Source organism: Scyliorhinus torazame, chromosome 8 (assembly GCF_047496885.1).
Source record: "Scyliorhinus torazame isolate Kashiwa2021f chromosome 8, sScyTor2.1, whole genome shotgun sequence".
Taxonomy (NCBI): Eukaryota; Metazoa; Chordata; class Chondrichthyes; order Carcharhiniformes; family Scyliorhinidae; genus Scyliorhinus; species Scyliorhinus torazame.
This window is the reverse complement of record NC_092714.1, coordinates 13,578,735-13,597,888: the sequence shown is the minus strand read 5'-3', so window position 1 is coordinate 13,597,888 and position 19,154 is coordinate 13,578,735. Positions and strand designations below refer to the sequence as shown.

Here is a 19,154-nt window from a genome sequence, read left to right as displayed (position 1 = left end):
CCACCACTGGTCAGGATGAACCCTTTTGCCTCAATGCACAATGGAAGATTCCCCCCTTCACCTTGCTTGAAGTATTATCATTGGCATCATTGTTTAAGGCTGCCTAGAACGACACCAAGATTCTTGGATAGATAACTTCACCGCAATCACACCTAGAGATCAAGCTGTAGTAAGTGACTGTGGATTGATTTTATGTGCACAGTTTGTTTTCTGTAGCTATCCCCCACTCACTGCATTTTTGCTAGAAAATGAGACGACTTTAATCAGGAAAGATTGCTGGCGTCATGAGTCCTGTTTTCTGTAGCTTGGAGAGACTCTTTTCAAACCAACTCTGTAGACTATTTGCTGTAGTTCGCCATTTAAACAGACCCTGTAGACTGTTTGCTTTGGTGTGTTGTTCAAACAGGCTGTGTAGTCTGCTCCGGTGTACTGTTGGAATAGACTCTGTAGACTGTTTGCTGTAGTGTACTGTTGGAATAGACTCTGTTTCCTGTTTGCTGAGTGGATCAACTTTGTTTGCTGTAAAGTAGCCTCTGTTTGCAGTGAGTCCTGCTGTAAAGCCCACCTCCCAATTTATTACCTGACACAATAGTGTCAATTATGAAGGGTATAAGTAAACGACTACCACATTTTTATGTTTACATTAATCCTAAAACAACAAGTTTCACCAATCTTGTTTAATTGCCGAATGTTAATTCTCTGTTTTAATTCCTTTTTTTGAAAGAAATTCCGCTCAGAGGCCGATGTCTGACGGTGCATCCTTGGGTTTGTAGCTATGCCTTTGTTAAACATGTACCTGTGTCTGTCTAATTGGTAACCCTTGTGTTCTGGAACCCAATGACCCTTTTGCTTCACAAATACCTTTGAAACCCTTTTGCCATTACACCTTGACTCAGAGAATGGTGAGAATGAGGATGGTTTGACTGACTGAAACAGTTGAGACAAATGGCATAGACAAGTGTAAAGTGAAATCAGATAATAATCTTTACAATAATCTTTATTGCCACAAGTAGGCTTACATTAACACTGCAATGAAGTTACTGTGAAAAGCCCCACACTCCGGCGCCTGTACGGGTACACGGAGGGAGAATTCAGAATGTCCAATTCACCTAACAGCACATTTTTCGGCACTTGTGGGAGGAAACCGGAGCACCCGGAGGAAACCCACGCAGACACGGGGAGAACGTGCCGACTCCGCACAGACAGCGACCCAAGCCGGGAAATCGAACCCGGGACCCTGGCGCTGCGAAGCAACTGTGCTAACCACTGTGTAAGCCTGAGAGGGAGGAAAGAACCGAAGGATATTTCTGATTGGGTGGGAGGAACATCATGGGGAGCAACAACAACATCAGCATGGAACAGTTGGGCCTATTGGCCTGTTTCCGTATTGCAAATCTCTAGGTCATTCCAAATAATCATCAGTATGTTCAAATAGGATCCAGGGCACATAGATCCTGCGTAGGCACCCGCCTGTTCCCGAAGTTAAAACCCCTGCCGAAAGTTTTGTATAGATTGAAATGCTTGGGTTTAAAATGGAGGTTATTTGTTTAATACAAAATGGAGGTTAGGATAGAATAAGGATGCAAGGGTGAGTATTTGTATGTAAAGTTTCGTCACACGTTTTGGACCAAAACGCTCAGATTTTATTTCTTTATTCTTTCATGGGATTTGGCCAAATCCAGCATTTATTACCCATGGCCAATTGCCCTCGAGCTGAGTGGCTTGCTATGCCATTACAGAGTGCCGTTAAAAATCAACCGCATTGCCGTTGTCTGTCTGGCTGTCATCACGTGCGGACCAGGCCAGGTTCGGACTTCAGATTTCCTTCTGGATGTTAATGAACCAGATGGGTCTTTACAACGGCCAATGATAGTTTCACAGTCATCGTTACGGAGGCGAGCTTTCAATTCCAGATTTTATTCACTGAATTTAAATTCCATCAGAGGCCGTGATTTGAATTCATGTCCCCACAGTTTTGGCCGACTGGATTAGTAACCCAGTCAGGCTACCACTGTGCCACCGCATGTGTAGGGTTAAAACCACATTCTTTCCTGTCACCCATCAATTTAAAACTTATCGTTCAGTCAGCGAGACTTGTAAAATTCCCATTATCATCCTCAAACCCTGAAGGAAAAAACAGTTTGGACCATATTCTTATGGTGGCACGGTAGCACAGTGGCTAGCACTGCTGCTTCACAGCGCCAGGGTCCCAGGTTCGATTCCCGCCTTGTGCCGCTGTCTGTGCGGAGTCTGCACGTCCCCCCCGTGTCTGCGTGGGTTTCCTCCGGGTGCTCCGGTTTCCTGCCACAAGTCCCGAAAGACGTGCTTGTTAGGTGAATTGGACATTCTGAATTCTCCCTTGGTGTACCCAAACAGGCACCAGAGTGTGGCGACTAGGGGATTTTCACAGTAACCTCATTGCAGTGTTAATGTAAGCCTACTTGTGACAATAATAAAGATTATTATTATTATTTCCCCATTTTACTGTTTTTTTCCCATCCGGGAATGCAAGAGATTTAGCATTCATCAGAATAGACCATGGAACAGAAACAGTTTTCCACACAAATTTCATGGTAATCTGTACCACTTACAGAATAGTTAGCCCCCTGAGAGCAATGAAGCAGACATTGGCTGGGTATAAAGTTTGCATCACCAAAGTCGAGGAAGACAAGGAGGGAAAGAAAAAGGACGTGCATTTCTATCGTACCTTGTATGACCCCAGGTCCTAGAAGTGAGGGGGTCTCGTCTGTCGACTGGAGAGCTGGTGCGAGCACTTTACCGCTGCATTAAGTGCCATTCATGCACTTCGCTGAACAGCTGTTTGTCTTTCCTAGGATCAAGGACCCCAAGGGCAGAAGCCCACCTGTTGAGAACTGCCGGCCAACCAGAGACTGGCAGGTATATTGCATGGTAGCGCTAAGCAGGAGGCGGTGGCTGCTGTCTGTACGACAACCAAATGAAGCCTAGTATCATTACTGGGCACCAGCAGGTTTTCCAAATCTTGGTCAAAGAGGTAGATTTTAAAGAGCATCCTAAAGTCGGAAAGAGAGATAGAGAGGCAGAGAGCTTAATGGAGGGAGTTCTAGAACTTAGGGCCTAAACAACAGTGGTGTGGTGATATGCATCACTGTACATACACAAGGGGTTAATGTAAAAACATTACAACTAAGTAACCACTAGAGGGAGCACCAGATATGTCATGACATGCAGACATACAGCCAATGGGGCATTACAACAGGACACAACCAATGGGTAATCAGGACACCCAGAGGTGGCATTACCACAAGGGGGCACTTCACAACCCATATAAAAGGACAGGGCACATATGCTCTGCCTCTTTCCACAGACCCATGACGAGAGAGTACATCAGGGTTGATCAGAAGCATCACACCCAGCACGTGGCTTAGAGCAGACTGGTTTGGCTAGACTGAGTTACTACAGTTAGATTAGCAGGAGAGTCGAACTTATTTAAGAACTGTGTCAATAGTTCAATAAACATATTGAACTCATTACAAAGTCTGGACCTTCCTTTGTCAAAGCATACATCAAGGAAGCAGCTTATGCTACACGAAGAAGCATAACACAACATAGTACCAGTAGTGCCTGGTCAATCTATTTAGTTCAATTCAGCAAGATCCGTGACACCGAGCAACAGCACCCAGGCACGATGATCGAGATTCCGGTTCCTCAGCAACTCAGGTACCACGGCAATCTCAGTGCCAACTGGCGTGCATTCAAGCAGAGATTTCATCTTTACCTGGAAGCAGCCGACCTAAATGGCGTGGCCGATGCTAAAAAGATAGCTCTTCTACTGACCATTGCGGGTGAGCAAACCCCTTCAAATACTCCAAAGTGCGGGACAAAAAAGACTTCCAGACAGTCCTGGGCAAGTTTGAAAGCTACTGCGAGGTAAACACAAAAGAAATCGGTAAAACTGGCGCCAATACTCACCATGAGGCAGAGGTAGGGATGCAACAGAACCAAACAGCATTTTTGATTGGCAGCTATCTTGCGCGTATCCAGCCGGGCCAGTCCGCACATACGCAGTTCCCCAGAAGACGCGAACCGGCAAAGCAGTGTTTCGCGCATGCGCGAGAAGCCGTGCATGCGCAGTTACGAGAAAGAGCGCACAGGAAAGGAAAAGCGATTTGCGCATGCACAATCCACTCCTACGCTTTGTGTCACAAGCGTCATGACATCAGAGGCCCCGCACCACGCCCACTTAAAGGGGAAATATCCGAAAATAGTGAAGAAGAGTTTTAAAGCCAGAAAACACAATTCTTTCACCACGAAAGACAGCACAATGCCTGAACTTCGACCAGTAGATGAAAATAACCTCCGCAGAACCCTGCAACAATCAGTTAGCACCGCCCAAAGAGATGATTTGGTCCTCGAAGACCACGACTCAGAAGATGATTTCATCATTGGACGAAGCAAGCATCGTAACAAATCCGAACCGCAACGAGATGATTTGTACATTGAAGCATCCTACACAAACATGGATGAGTTCTTCGGATTTGAGGATCCTCAGCCCAGCATAGACGACATCCTGACCCATGAGTACAGGATTCTGCTGCGGCCTGACGCCAAGAGACAGAGAGTGGTACAAGCCCACAGAGAGCGGCTTGACGTCACACCAGTGGTCCACGCACCACAAAGAGTGGTCCTCGCATCACAAAGAGTCCCCAACTCCACACAGAGAGTGGTACACGCACCACGAAGAGTCCCCGACTCCACACAAAAAGCGATGAAAGACTCCACAGCGAGACCACTACACGCATCTGTTGAGAGCACACTGGTTGACTCCACAGCGAGACCACTGCACAATTCCACACAGGGAACGATGCCAGACTCCACAGAGAGAGCGATACAAGCCTCCACAGCGAGCTCATTGACAGACTCCACAATGGGAGCAACTCAAGACTCCAAAGCGCAGTCCATGCATGAACAAGACCATGAAAGTCTATCCACCTTATCTGAGCAACCAGCAGCAGACGATGCAAGTCTGCCATGCTCACGTGAACAACAGAGAGACTATGACAGTCTACCCAGATTACTTGAGCCACCAGAACAAGACTCTGACAGTCTACCCAGCTCATCTAACCAACAAGACGACACTGCAGGTCTACCCACAAGTTATGAAGGCATCACAATTCCCAAACAAGATGTGCAACATCACAGCGAGACTGACAGATCTCAGCTTGTATGCACAGAGGCACTCGACAATCCAAGTGAAACTACTTGTGAGTCCAGTGCGACCACGTCAATTGAAACCTCATCCACTCGAGCCTCTCCACAAGCAAATGAAATCTTGAACATTTTGACTCCAGACGAGGAGCATCAAGAAACCAAAGATGATTCAAGTGAACCAGCATCTGTGGGGAGGCATCTCACATCAGGGACCCGGGTTCGATTCCTGCCTTGGGTGACTGTGCGGAATCTGCACCTTCTCCTCGTGTGTGCGTGGGTTTCCTCCGGGTGCTCCGGTTTCCTCCCACAGTCCAAAGATGTGCAGGTGAGGTGGGATTATGGGGTTACGGGGATCGGGTGGGGATGCTCTTGCAAACAGTCAGTGCAGACTTGTTGGGCTGAATGGCCTTCTGTACTGTATGAATTTCATGGATTTCATGGGCTCGTCTGAGGAGGGCTAGTTTACCTTTGACATTGTCGGGGAATGTAATTTGTGACTTTGATAAGAGTTATTTCGGGTACAGTGTGAGGGTCAAAATTCTGTTTGGCAGGATTTAAACGTAAATTCCAAGAAATGTATTAAAGCATTAAAAAAATGGAATACAGACCAGTACCTTCTTTTGTTTAACTAACTCCTTTTGTTCTGTAAGTTTTCTGTATAAATGATGTTTTTCCCTTTATTCATGGTCCGTCCACTGCCCAGTCACTTTGATTCAGTTTTAATAAGTTTTATCCCAATCCATTCTTCTCTCTTCGGAGAGAACTTGATAACATTGCAATAAGTGCATCTTAGCTGGCACTCCTTGAGAAATGCCCAGCGGTCCGTATTAGACACCACTGCAGGAGAAAAGTTCAGGTAGATCTGAAAACTGTGGGGATGTGATGGAAAAATTGAGTTTCCGTAACCTGTAGATTGTGTGAGGAAGCGAGGAATGAGCAGTGAGGGAGGCGAGGAGCGAAGAGAGAGGTGAAGTGATTTATTGTTTTGAGATCTAGTAAACAGGGAGACAGTTGAAACAGGAGGAGTGCTTGAACGCCTTTATCTTTCCTGATACACCCCTCTACAAGTTTAGCTGTCCCGATACCCCAACAATAAGCTCCTCTGTCTTGTTGGCGCTCTCATAATCCTCTCTGCCCCATATGCCTGTTAAAATGAATGAGTCCTCGATGTTTGGAAATGTGCAATTCAAAGAGGGACTCCTCGCTCCAGGTGAGATATTGGGGACAGGTGGCATTCCTCTTTAGGTTTGTGGGGCAAGGATAGGCAATGGGATTATGTTGTCTGCTTGCTGCAACCTTCCAGTTCCCATTCACTTCCTTACCTTTGGTGTGCCTTGTGTGAGCGATGCATGAGTGCGCACAAACATATGAGACACACGCATCCACATAAAAGCACACACACAAGAAATGCCTACAAATACACACACAGCAGACATAGGCATGTATACAGCCACAGACACAGGAGACATATGCATCTATACAGCCACACACACACAGCAGACATAGACATGTGCATAGCCACACACACACACACAGCAGACATACATATGTACACAGCCAGATACACACAGCAGCCATATGCATGTATACAGCCACACAGACACAGCAGACATACATATGTACACAGCCAGATACACACAGCAGCCATATGCATGTATACAGCCACACACACGCAGCAGATATACACATGTATACAGCCACACAGCCACACACACCTATTGATTACACCAGTTCCTATTCAGTTCTGACTGTGCTGTCTCCTGTTACAGGCTGGAATGTCGACTATCTATATAAGGAACAGGTCAAGAATGATGAAGGAAACCAGCCGCTTAAGGTAAACGGAAAAAAAGTAATGCTTTCACAGACCAGCCCGGGAGAATCATTACACAGAGATTTTAACACTCAGATTCCTGGGGCTGGATTCTCCGAGCATCTGCGTTGAAATCGCGCTGGGCGCGGGGGCAGAGAATGGGCGTTCGCACGGAAATCGTGACCAGCGCCGCTGAAGCGATTCTCGGGAACGTGCGCGCGTGATCTATGCGGTGCAGGTAGGGGGCCATCTGCCCTGGTGGGGGGATGGTTCACTGGGGGTGGGGGGAGCCTCTTGGATGGCCGGGGGAGCGATCGGGCGGCACTGATCCGCGGGCGCGCGCTATCTTGGGGGAGGGGCCCTACATTTTCCAAGACGGTCCGCGGTGCGAGGCCACCATATCGCGCGGGGCGGCCGCCGCAGTCCGCCGCCTTGCACATGCGCGGACTCCCGACCGGAAGTGCACGGCCCCGTATCCGCAGCCAGAGCTTCGAGGAGCACTCCGGGGCCCTGTCAGCCTCCTGCAGGTGGGAGAATCGCTCTGGACTTTTTCAAGGAAAGTCCAGACGTGAAACGCCAGCATTGTGACGCTGGCGTGGGGATATAGCACCATTTTTGGAGAATCCTGCCCCAGGTGTGAATTATCTCTCACAAGCTGTGTGCATGAGCATTGCTTCGCAGCTAAGCACCAATCTAGTTTGAAGCACCAAGTAACGACGGCACGGTGGCACAGTGGTTAGCACTGCTGCCTCACGGTGCTGAGGACCCGGTTTCAATCCCGGCCCCGGGTCACTATCCGTGTGGAGTTTGCACATTCTCCCCGTGTTTGTGTGGGTCTCACCCCAACAACCCAAAGATGTGCAGGTTATGTAGACTGGCCACGCTAAATTGCCCCTTAATGGAAAAAAAAGAATTGGGCACTCTAAATTTATATTTAAAAAACTTAAAGCCCCAAATATAGAAACGGCCGTGTGCTAATAATGTATTCTTGTCCAATTCCCGTCTTCAATTAAATTGAGGAACATTTAGCTGTCAAAAAAAACCATTACATTATTTTAAAGTTTAAGGTTCTCTGCTCTATTCCAAAAAGTCTAGGACTTAAGGATAGAACTGGAGCCAATTATCACAGACTTTTATTTGAATTTATTTGCAGAGTCACATATTATAAGCATGCACCTCCTAACCCAACAAATACAGTTTGTGAAATGAAAAATGAAATGAAAATCACTTATTGTCACGAGTAGGCTTCAATGAAGTTACTGTGAAGAGCCCCTAGTCGCCACATTCCAGCACCTGTTCCGGGAATTGAACCTTGCTGCTGGCTTACTTTCAAAGCCAGTGATTTAGCGCTGTGCTAAACAGCCCCTGTAGGAATGGGAGTGAATCCCAAGGCAATGCCCTCCACCTGCATACAATTAAATATAATTAATATGCATTTAACATTCTCCACAGTATCCTGACCAACATTTATCTCTCAAACTAACATCAGGTAAAAGCATCAGGGACCCAACTGTGTCAAAATTGTCTGTCATACTTTCTACATGAGTACATAGAAATCCTTGCTTCATAGTCGAGAATTTGAATATTGCAGGAAAGAGAGACATGTTGCTGAAGCTTTTCATCTAGTGGTCAATAGGACAAACACAAGAATGCCAAATTTCAAACAATCAACAATTTACACACAGGAAAAAAGGGTGCTGATTGGTTGGCAAGTTGACTCTGATTGTCCAAGCCATTGTCATCGAGAAAACAATGGGGGACTATAGGCTCCCTAGCTCCTGTAGTGCACGGCTTGGAATTCTGTTTCTTTCTCCACAGATGCTGCCAGGTCTGCAGCGTTTTTGCAGCATTTCCTGTTTCTATTTCAGATTTACAGCTTCCGTAGTATTTTGCTTTTATTTTATTGAACACATTTCTTTTGCTTGCAGTGAGCAGTTCCCTGGTGGTGAATGTATTTCGCTTCTAACAAGCGGAAATGAGCCACATTACAAATATTATTTGACTATTTTAAATGATCTGTTTGTGTATCTATTGGCGCACTGGGGATTGATCAGCAAGTGCTGCCCAATCGCGGAATCGCATTGGATAGAAACCTTGATTTGTTTTTCATCCAAAAGCTTTGGAAAAGTGTCCCTATTTTTAGCAATAAGGAGTATCTCATTGGGCGGGGGAGTGGGCCTAGGTAGGATGCTCTTTCAGGCTTTTCTGGGCCCAATGGCCTCCTTCTGCATTGGAGGAATTCTATAGTTGAAAGGTTGTCAAGCGTTTGGGGATTTTGTTTTGAGTTTCAGAAAGGTTTTGTAGAAATGAATGTTTCCCTCTATCTCTTCCCCCTGTTTCTCCTGGATCCTCTTTCCCACTCTTTCTCCTTTCCCGTTTCTCCTGGCAGCATCTGTGGAGAGAGAAACAGAGTTTCCTGTCCTGTATCCCAGGAGCTAGGAAGCCTATAGATCCCCAATGCTTGCTCCATGCCAATGGCTCAGCCAATCAGAGTGCTATTCATTTTTAGTTTAATTTTTAACCAGCGCCTCCACAGCCTGCTCCCCCTACGTTGCATAATTTAAAAATAAAATTGCATTTCTACAGAGCTTTACGTGATATCAGGTCATCCCAAAGCACTTCACAGCTGTGGTAAACCACTGTGTTCTGATATTAGAGGTTGTACGGTAGAACCTGCACTACAGGTTCACCTGTGGCCCCTGCATGCTAGCTCCGCCCAGGAGGCGGGGTATAAATATGCGTGGCCTCCAGCTCGCAGCCATTTCGTCAGCTGCTGTGGGAGGCCACACATCTGATACTAATAAAGCCTCAGTTTGGATTCAACTTCGTCTCCAGTTAAATTAATCGTGCCTCAACAGCCAATGAAATACTTGAAGTGGAGTTGCCTTCGGAAATGTAGCAATTAATCTGTGCATCCAAACCCCACAAACAATATTGGGATGGACGATCAGCTAAACCTGCTCTTGTCTCATTGGTTGTGGGGGGTCAGTACAGGCCCAGGATGCCCGAGGGAACTTCCTTTCTCTCCTGCGAAAGTGTCACATGGAGTTTGTAACATTTTGGTCGGGCATGAGACGGGGCCTTGTTTTGAACAGCTCATCCAAAAGGCAGCTCTTCCGACGGTGCAGCGCTCCCTCAGCGCTGCAGTGGGTGATGTCAGCCTAGGCTTTCCTTGTTTGCGTCTCTAGGAGGAGTCTGAAAGCCCCAACTCTCGGACTCGGAGTTCTACCCACTGACCCACAATGGAGAGAGCTACAGAGCTGGAAACATGTTTTCAATTCAGAAACAAGTTTTGAGGCACATTCGGGAATCCAAATTTTTGCTAGTTTTTCTTTAGTGTTTCCAACCTTGAAAGTTTTTAGCCTGCACGACTATGGCCTGTAATCTTTCTACTGTGAATTTACGGCACAGAAGCAGGCTACTTGCTCCAAAACCAGTTAATGTTCCACATGGGCCTTCTCCTATCTTGTTTCATCAACCCTGGCAGACATATTCTTCCATTCCTTTCACTCTCATATTCTCATCTCGATTCCCACATTTATTTTTTACAGAGGGTACAGCCAGGCACTGAGGAGACAGAAGAGATTGGAACCTTAAAACGTCTTCAGAAACTGGTCTGGAGTAGGAGGAGCCATAGTTCTGAGGATGGGAAGCAAACCTCACTTCCTCACGGTAAGATGCGCAACCGATTTTCATTCCTCTGTTGCCCCAAGATTTCTTTCCCCGATCTTCGCTCCTGGCCCAGATATGCTGGGGGATGGAAGTGTTACAGCATCGCATCAGGGACCCATTTCTCCCGTGGCAATGGGTTGTACCCCAGAGATGGGCTTCACAGCAGAGTCAGAATCTGAAGCCCACCAACACATACAGATATCAGCTGCGGGATTCTCTGTCGGCAGAATCCTCCGCTTCGCCGCGTCTCCCGACGGCGTGGGGTGGCTCCTAATGGGAAACCCCATTGGCCGGCTGCGGGAACGGAGAATGCCGCTGCCAGCAGTGTGTACCATCTGCAAGGTTTGCTGCAGGATCTCACCGAAGCTCTTCAAAGCAGCACATCCCAAAGCCACGACTACCACCACCTTGAAGGGAAAGGGAAGAAATGCTTAGGAACATGAGTTACCCTCCAAGATGCAGACCATCCCGCCTTGGAATTAGATCGCCGTTGCTACACTGTCGCTGGGTCAAAATCCTGGAACTCCCTCCCTATCAGCACTGTGGGTGTACCTACATCACATGGACTGCAGCGGGTTCAAAAAGGCAGCTCCCCACCACCTCTCAAGGGCAATTAGGGATGGGATATAAATGGAGACTGTGCCCCCTGGGTATAGGCCCCCCCACCCCCCCATACACACACACGCCCCCCGCCTTTGCCCAACCCTCTCGCAGCCAGGGAAAACATCCTTCCTGCATCGGGCCGTGTAAGAATTTTGAATGCTCCAATGAGGTCACCTCTCATTCTTCTGAACTCTGCAGGATACAGGCCGTGTCTCCTCAATCACTTTGTGGGGCTGGAGAAGGTTGCGGATATAGGGAGAGGTGAGGTCCTGGAAGGATTTGAACATGAGGGTGAGAATTTTAAATTTGTAGCATTGTCAGTCCAGTATCCACTGTCGATCAGCGAACACATTCTTCTCCTTACTTCTGCTGAGCTCGCTGGTCTTACACCGGGTAACAGCGAGGACCCTACGCTGGGCCTGAATGTCTCTGAGTTCGGCGTGGGTCCTTTCGCTGAATTCTATTGCTGCCCACTCAATAAGAATGTTGGTGCATGTTGGCTTTTTAAATTTGCTCCTGGGACATGGTCGTCATTGGTAAGGCTTCTCTTTATTGCCCATCACTAGTTGTGTTGAGAAACTAGTGATTGGCCTTCTGGATGAAGCCCTACCTAAACGCTGAGGTGGATGTAGAAGAACCCACGGAGGGTAGGGACGTTCTCCCCAGTGACCTGGTCAATATTTATCACAAGTGCGACGATCTAGTCATTAGCTCTTTGCTACTCGTCGGAGCTTGCCATGCACAGATTAAACACCACGGGCAGTATTTTCTGACCAGTCCCATTGGTGGGAGGGTTTTTACAACGGGAAACTCTGTTGACAGCAGCAGGACCAGAAGATCCCACCACCAGACAATGGCAGGCCACCTCCAACGCCACGGAAAATGCCACGGAGGGTCGCGATGTTTTCTACATCACGACATTCGCTGCACTTCAACCGTAGAATTCCTACATTCGGCCCATTGAGTCTGCACCGACCCGCTGGAAGAGCATCAAACATAGGCCCAATCCCCCGCCACCCCATAAACCCACCTAACCTGCACATCTTTGGAATGTGGGAGGAAACCGGAGCACCCAGTGGAAACCCGCACAGACACGGGGAGACTCCACACCGTCACCCAAAGTGAGAATTGAACCCGATGCCTGGAGCTGTGAGGCAGCAATCCTGACCACCGTGCCGCCCTGCAAAGATACTTCATCGGCTGTAAAGAGTGTTGGAGTGCCCAAGGTCAGGTCAGGCGCTTTTTAAATGCAAGCCTTTGCACTGTTGGAGTCCCTGTCGTGAAGGTGCTCCCACAATGGTGTTAGGCAGGGAGTTCCAGGCCTTTGATCCAGCTGGAATCAGATTGCATGGACTAGACCTGTACTGCCTTGAGTGCAGACGATTTAAGGAGCGGAGGGAATCCATTCAAGGCTTTTCAGATGGTTAAAGGATTGTTAGGATCGATGGAAAGAAACTAATTCCTCTAATGAGTGGGAGTCCAGGACAAGGGGGTGTAGTTTTGAAATTAGATCCAAGCTGGTCAAGGAAACGCTCTTTCAAACAAAAGATGATAGAACGTGAAAATTTCAAAATGGAGCTCGGCAGATTTTTGTTTGGCAAGGTGGCTATGGGTTCTGGGACCAAGGCATATAAACTGAAGTGTGGAATGGCGATGATCTAACTGAATAGTAGAACAGACACGAAGGGTAGAATGGCCTCCTCCTGTTCCAATCTTTCTAAATATTGGCAACACGCATTCATGTTGGAGTCGGAGTCTACAACGGGTTACTGTACTGACCGGACGTTCCGGCGACTGGGATCGCTGTGTATTGGGCAGTTGAGCAGATCTGCACAGGGCTGCGTAGTGGCCAAGCTTGCCACACTGGAGACAGCTCGAGATTTTGCAGGACATTGCCACTTTAAATGGGCGGAGCCACAGTTGTTGCACGTCATGGCGCCGATGTCAGGACACTCCGTGCGCCACCGCGCATGCGCGGTGCGGTCGAACGATGTGCACACCTGCGCAGTTCGGTTGTCGGCCTCGCCGTTCCCTTGGTCGTGGCGCGCATGCACAGGAGCGCGGGAAAAACACGCAAAATGGCCGCCCTCATCCAGACGCAGGCCTTGGAGCTGTTTTACGGCCTGCACCCGCTCCGCATCGTGGGGGCCTTGCCGCACCATCTCGGCTGCCTTGATATGGGAGTACCGGTTGTTAGCGTGCTCGTGGAGGACGCAGGTTTCGATGGCGATGGTAAGGGTGAGCTGCTTAACTTTAAGGAGCTGCTGGCGAAGGGGATCGGAGTGGACCCCAAAAACGATCTGGTCGCGGATCATGGAGTCAAAGAACAAAGAACAAAGAAATGTACAGCACAGGAACAGGCCCTTCGGCCCTCCAAGCCCGTGCCGACCATACTGCCCGACTAAACTACAATCTTCTACACTTCCTGGGTCCGTATCCTTCTATTCCCATCCTATTCATATATTTGTCAAGATGCCCCTTAAATGTCCCTATCGTCCCTGCTTCCACTACCTCCTCCGGTAGCGAGTTCCAGGTACCCACTACCCTCTGCGTAAAAAACTTGCCTCGTACATCTACTCTAAACCTTGCCCCTCTCACCTTAAACCTATGCCCCCTAGTAATTGACCCCTCTACCCTGGGGAAAAGCCTCTGACTATCCACTCTGTCTATGCCCCTCATAATTTTGTATACCTCTATCAGGTCGCCCCTCAACCTCCTTCGTTCCAGTGAGAACAAACCGAGTTTATTCAACCGCTCCTCATAGCTTATGCCCTCCATACCAGGCAACATTCTGGTAAATCTCTTCTGCACCCTCTCTAAAGCCTCCACACCCTTCTGGTAGTGTGGCGACCAGAATTGAACACTATACTCCAAGTGTGGCCTAACTAAGGTTCTATACAGCTGCAACATGACTTGCCAATTCTTATACTCAATGCCCCGGCCAATGAAGGCAAGCATGCCGTATGCCTTCTTGACTACCTTCTCCACCTGTGTTGCCCCTTTCAATGACCTGTGGACCTGTACTCCTAGATCTCTTTGACTTTCAATACTCTTGAGGGTTCTACCATTCACTGTATATTCCCTACCTGCATTAGACCTTCCAAAATGCATTACCTCACATTTGTCCGGATTAAACTCCATCTGCCATCTCTCCGCCCAAGTCTCCAAACAATCTAAATCCTGCTGTATCCTCAGACAGTCCTCATCGCTATCCGCAATTCCACCAACCTTTGTGTCGTCTGCAAACTTACTAATCAGACCAGTTACATTTTCCTCCAAATCATTTATATATACTACAAACAGCAAAGGTCCCAGCACTGATCCCTGTGGAACACCACTGGTCACAGCCCTCCAATTAGAAAAGCATCCCTCCATTGCTACCCTCTGCCTTCTATGGCCTAGCCAGTTCTGTATCCACCTTGCCAGTTCACCCCTGATCCCGTGTGACTTCACCTTTTGTACTAGTCTACCATGAGGGACCTTGTCAAAGGTCTTACTGAAGTCCATATAGACAACATCTACTGCCCTACCTGCATCAATCATCTTAGTGACCTCCTCGAAAAACTCTATCAAGTTAGTGAGACACGACCTCCCCTTCACAAAACCGTGCTGCCTCTCACTAATACGTCCATTTGCTTCCAAATGGGAGTAGATCCTGTCTCTAAGAATTCTCTCCAGTAATTTCCCTACCACTGACGTAAGGCTCACCGGCCTGTAGTTCCCGGGATTATCCTTGCTACCCTTCTTAAACAGAGGAACAACATTGGCTATTCTCCAGTCCTCCGGGACATCCCCTGAAGACAGCGAGGATCCAAAGATTTCTGTCAAGGCCTCAGCAATTTCCTCTCCAGCCTCCTTCAGTATTCTGGGGTAGATCCCATCAGGCCCTGGGGACTTATCTACCTTAATATTTTTTAAGACACCCAACACCTCGTCTTTTTGGATCACAATGTGACCCAGGCTATCTACACCCCCTTCTCCAGACTCAACATCTACCAATTCCTTCTCTTTGGTGAATACTGATGCAAAGTATTAATTTAGAACCTCGCCCATTTCCTCTGGCTCCACACATAGATTCCCTTGCCTATCCTTCAGTGGGCCAACCCTTTCCCTGGCTACCCTCTTGCTTTTTATGTACGTGTAAAAAGCCTTGGGATTTTCCTTAACCCTATTTGCGGAAGTGGAGTCGGAAGTGGAGCCGTAGTTGCAGGATTGCGCGAGGATACAGAGATGGGTTAAGGACTGAAAAGGTTCATCCTTACCCTGAAGCCTCTGCTGGAACACATAGCGTTCAAAGCTCTCGTTGACTTCGATGTCACAGTGGCTGTCGAACTTCAGCAGGACTGTTTTAAACTTTGTCTTGTCCTTGCCTTCAGCAAAGGTGAGGGAGTTGAAGATGTGGATAGCGTGGTCCCCGGCTGTAGCGAGGAAGAGAGCGATCTTCCTGGCATCCGATGCGGTTTTGAGGTCGGTGGCGTCAAGATACAGCTGGAACCTCTGCTTGAAAATCTTCCAGTTAGCACCGAGGTTGTCGGCGATGCGGAGCTGCGGGGGAGGGCGGACGCTGTCCATGGTACCAGATGGCTGATCGCTGGTCAAAGGCCGACTATCTCAAGGTGGGTCCGTCAAACTCGAGCATGACTCACTGGTACCATGATGTGTTGGGTATGCCGGGTCTGCGGGGACGGCGGTTATTGCAGCAGTGAGAGAGACAGGCTTCCAACACTTGAAGAAATGCAACTCGATTTTATTGAATTCTTAACTATCATACATACTTTAACTATGGGTTGACACTATGCTGACTTGACTGGAGACCTGAGGCTAACCTGACCAGACTATCTTACTGCTACATGGTGTATGTTCTAGTTGCTGCTCACGGGCGCTGACTGTCTCAGAGGCTGGATCCCGAGAGAGCGGGAAAACTAGTGCCCTCTGGCTTTATAGTGGTTGTGTCCTGCCCGGTGACTGGCTGCTGTGTTCTGTGTGTTCATTGGTCATCCTGTGTGACAATCACTGCCTGTCTGTGCATCATCATATACCTGCGTGTATATTATGACAGTAACTTCATTGCAGTGTTAATGCAAGCCTACTTGTGACAATAAAGATTATTATTACTAATTTGAGGGCAGAGTGCGTGACTTGGGAGGAAATCTTAGAGGTGATGGGTCCCGACCGACATAAAGACTGAATCATATTGGCCTGTGAGATGGGTGAACATTAATACACCCCAGCACCCCGCAATGCATATCCCATGAAGTCGGCACCTTCAGGAGAAGAAGGGAAGAAATTAGGGGAGTGCAAGGGGCAGAGATGGAAACCTTTCCTCTTTGTTTTAAAACACTTGCGGCATCATTCACACTCAAACCTGTTACTTGCATTTAATGTCACTATGGCAACCATTTTATGTTTCTCCTCACTCTCCCCTCCCCCGTAGAGGTTGCTTGGCCACATGCATGTCTTTGAAGTACCAAAGTACTCCGAATTATGAAGCATCTTTGTAGAGTGAATGAGAATAAACTGATTTCAGATAGTTTGGAAATGAACGAGTGCCAAGGTGGTGGTGGTGGTGGTTGGGGGGGTGAGAATTATTTTTGCACAGTGAATACAGTGTTTGAAAGGGTAGGGCAAACAAATTATGGTAACCTTCAAGGGGAAATTGAATAAAGATTCGAAGAAGAAAAGTTTATAAAAGCTAGAGGAGTGGGACTAATCAGATCATTCTATCAAAGAGCTGCCATGGGAACGATGGGCTGAATGGCCACCTCTGCGCTATCTTCAATGGGGCAAAGGTGTCGCTGGTTAACCCATCCCTAGTTGCCCTTGAGGAAGGTGGTGGCCAGCTGCCTTCTTGAACCCCTGCAGTCCGTATGGTGGAGGTACAACCACAGCGCTGTTCGGGAGGGAGTTCCAAGATTTTGGCCCAGTGACAGTGAAGGGGTGGTGATATACTTCAAAATCAGGGTGGTGAGTGACTTGGAGAGGAACCTCCAGGCGGTGGGGTTCCCAGGTATCTGCTGCTCTTCTCCTTCTAGATAGTAGTGGTCGTAGGTTTTGGAGGTGTTGTCTAAGGATCCTTGGTGAGTTACTGCAGTGCACCTTGTAGATGGTAAACGCAGCTGCCACTGTTCGTCGGTGGTGGAGGGTTTGAATGTTTGTGGATGGAGGAACAATCAAGCGGGAATGCTTTGTCCTGGATAGTAATATGGGAAGCACAATCTTGGTGTCAAGCTTAGCTTCCTGGTTTTCCTCATCACCTTTTTTTTGTAATCAACCTTGCTGAGCTCTGTGAGTCTGAACCCGAGATCCAGGTTTCTCAGTTAATAACAAAAGATAAATATGTACCAAGTCAATGGAATATAAAGTGTGTTCTGGGCCAGGATTTAGAGAACCCCAAAGTGTACCATGGAGTTCACCTGACCCACAACTTTTACTAGATTGTGGTATGGGGGGCACACGGCCCACTCTACAGGTGTGGGGGCAGCAGAAATGGAAAAGTATTTTTTAAAGCAAAACAATGTTTATTCTATGAATTCAAGTTAATCTTTTTAAAACATACAGTGAACATCTTAGCAACCATTAATTCAAATTCAACCCCCAAAAACTACAACACTAAGTAATCCTTTAAGCTTTCCTTTTAACATCCATAAGACTTAGAACACCTTTTGCCAGAAGCTCATCAGGTTAAAGTCACCACTGTTATTAGTTTTAAATCACCAGGATCGATTTACAGTCTTTAGATTACAGAGAGAGATTCATACACCTTCTGGCTGTGACTGCAGCTATCCAGCTCTGAAAACGAAACTAAAACACACCCTGCAGCAAACAACCTAAAACGAAAGTAAAAAGCTGACAGACAGCCCAGCTCCACCCCCTCTCTGACATCACTGCAGTAATAAATATCCATTTCTTAAAGGTACTCTCACTACAGATATTTATATACACCCATTTATAAACACCCATTTCTTAAAGGTACTCTCACATGACAAGTGAAACTGGCAATTCAGGATTCTCACACTCATGACACTGGCCCAAGCCTATTTATCACTTTGATACATGGGAATCATTAATTAGCTGTCTCATTGGTATAAATTATTCAACAGCCTTTACTCTGTTGCCTGTATCCTAATCGGAGACCAGTTTATCTCACTTGGCTGGATGGCTGGTTTGTAATGCTGAACGAGGTCAGCAATGCAGGTTCAATCCCCGTACCGGCTAAGGTTATTCATGAAGGCCCCGCCTTCTCAACCTTGCCGCTCACCTGAGGTGTGGTGGTCCTCAGGTTAAATCACCTCCAGCCAGCTCTCCCCTTGTGGTAATCATCACTGTTGTACAAATTAGAAGATGCGTGGTAAGACCCTGTACTACAGGTACGGGGGTAGTCCCTGCCTGCTGGCTCCGCCCAGTAGGCGGAGTATAAATATGTGTGCACCCTATACAGCAGCCATTTCACTAGCTGCTGTGGGAGGCCACACATCTTCGAGTAATAAAGCCTCAGTTGTATCCAACCCTCGTCTCTGTGCAATTGATCGCGCATCAATTTATTACACTAAGATGTGTGGCCTCCTACAGCAGCTGGCATCAATTTATTCCTCTAAGATTTTCAGACGATGGAGCTCCGCATCAAGCCGGATCGCCTACAGCCGGATCCGCAATCAAGCGACGCCAAAAAGGACTTTCAACACTGGCTAGCTTGCTTCGAAGCTTACATCAGGTCTGCAACAGACCCAATCCCGGAAGCTCAGAAGATCCAGATACTCTACTCGCGGCTGAGCTCCAACATCTTTCCTCTTATCCAGGACGCGCCGAACTACGCCGAAGCTACTGAAAGAGAATTACGCCCAGCAGACGAACACGCTCTTCGCCAGACACGTACTCTCTA

At 47.7% G+C, this 19,154-nt stretch overlaps 1 protein-coding gene across 2 annotated transcripts in view; it reads left to right on the top strand.

The window, feature by feature from the left end:
* The window catches only part of LOC140427652 (SAM domain-containing protein SAMSN-1-like), a 154,281-nt gene that overhangs the window by 16,895 nt on the left and 118,232 nt on the right, over positions 1 to 19,154 (top strand). For both annotated transcript variants that reach the window (XM_072513105.1, XM_072513104.1), the window contains exons 3-5: positions 725 to 765; positions 6,960 to 7,024; positions 10,552 to 10,672. In XM_072513105.1, the coding sequence (XP_072369206.1) occupies positions 744 to 765; positions 6,960 to 7,024; positions 10,552 to 10,672 (208 nt within the window). In that variant the 5' untranslated portion in view covers positions 725 to 743. The remainder of the gene's footprint in view (positions 1 to 724; positions 766 to 6,959; positions 7,025 to 10,551; positions 10,673 to 19,154) is intronic.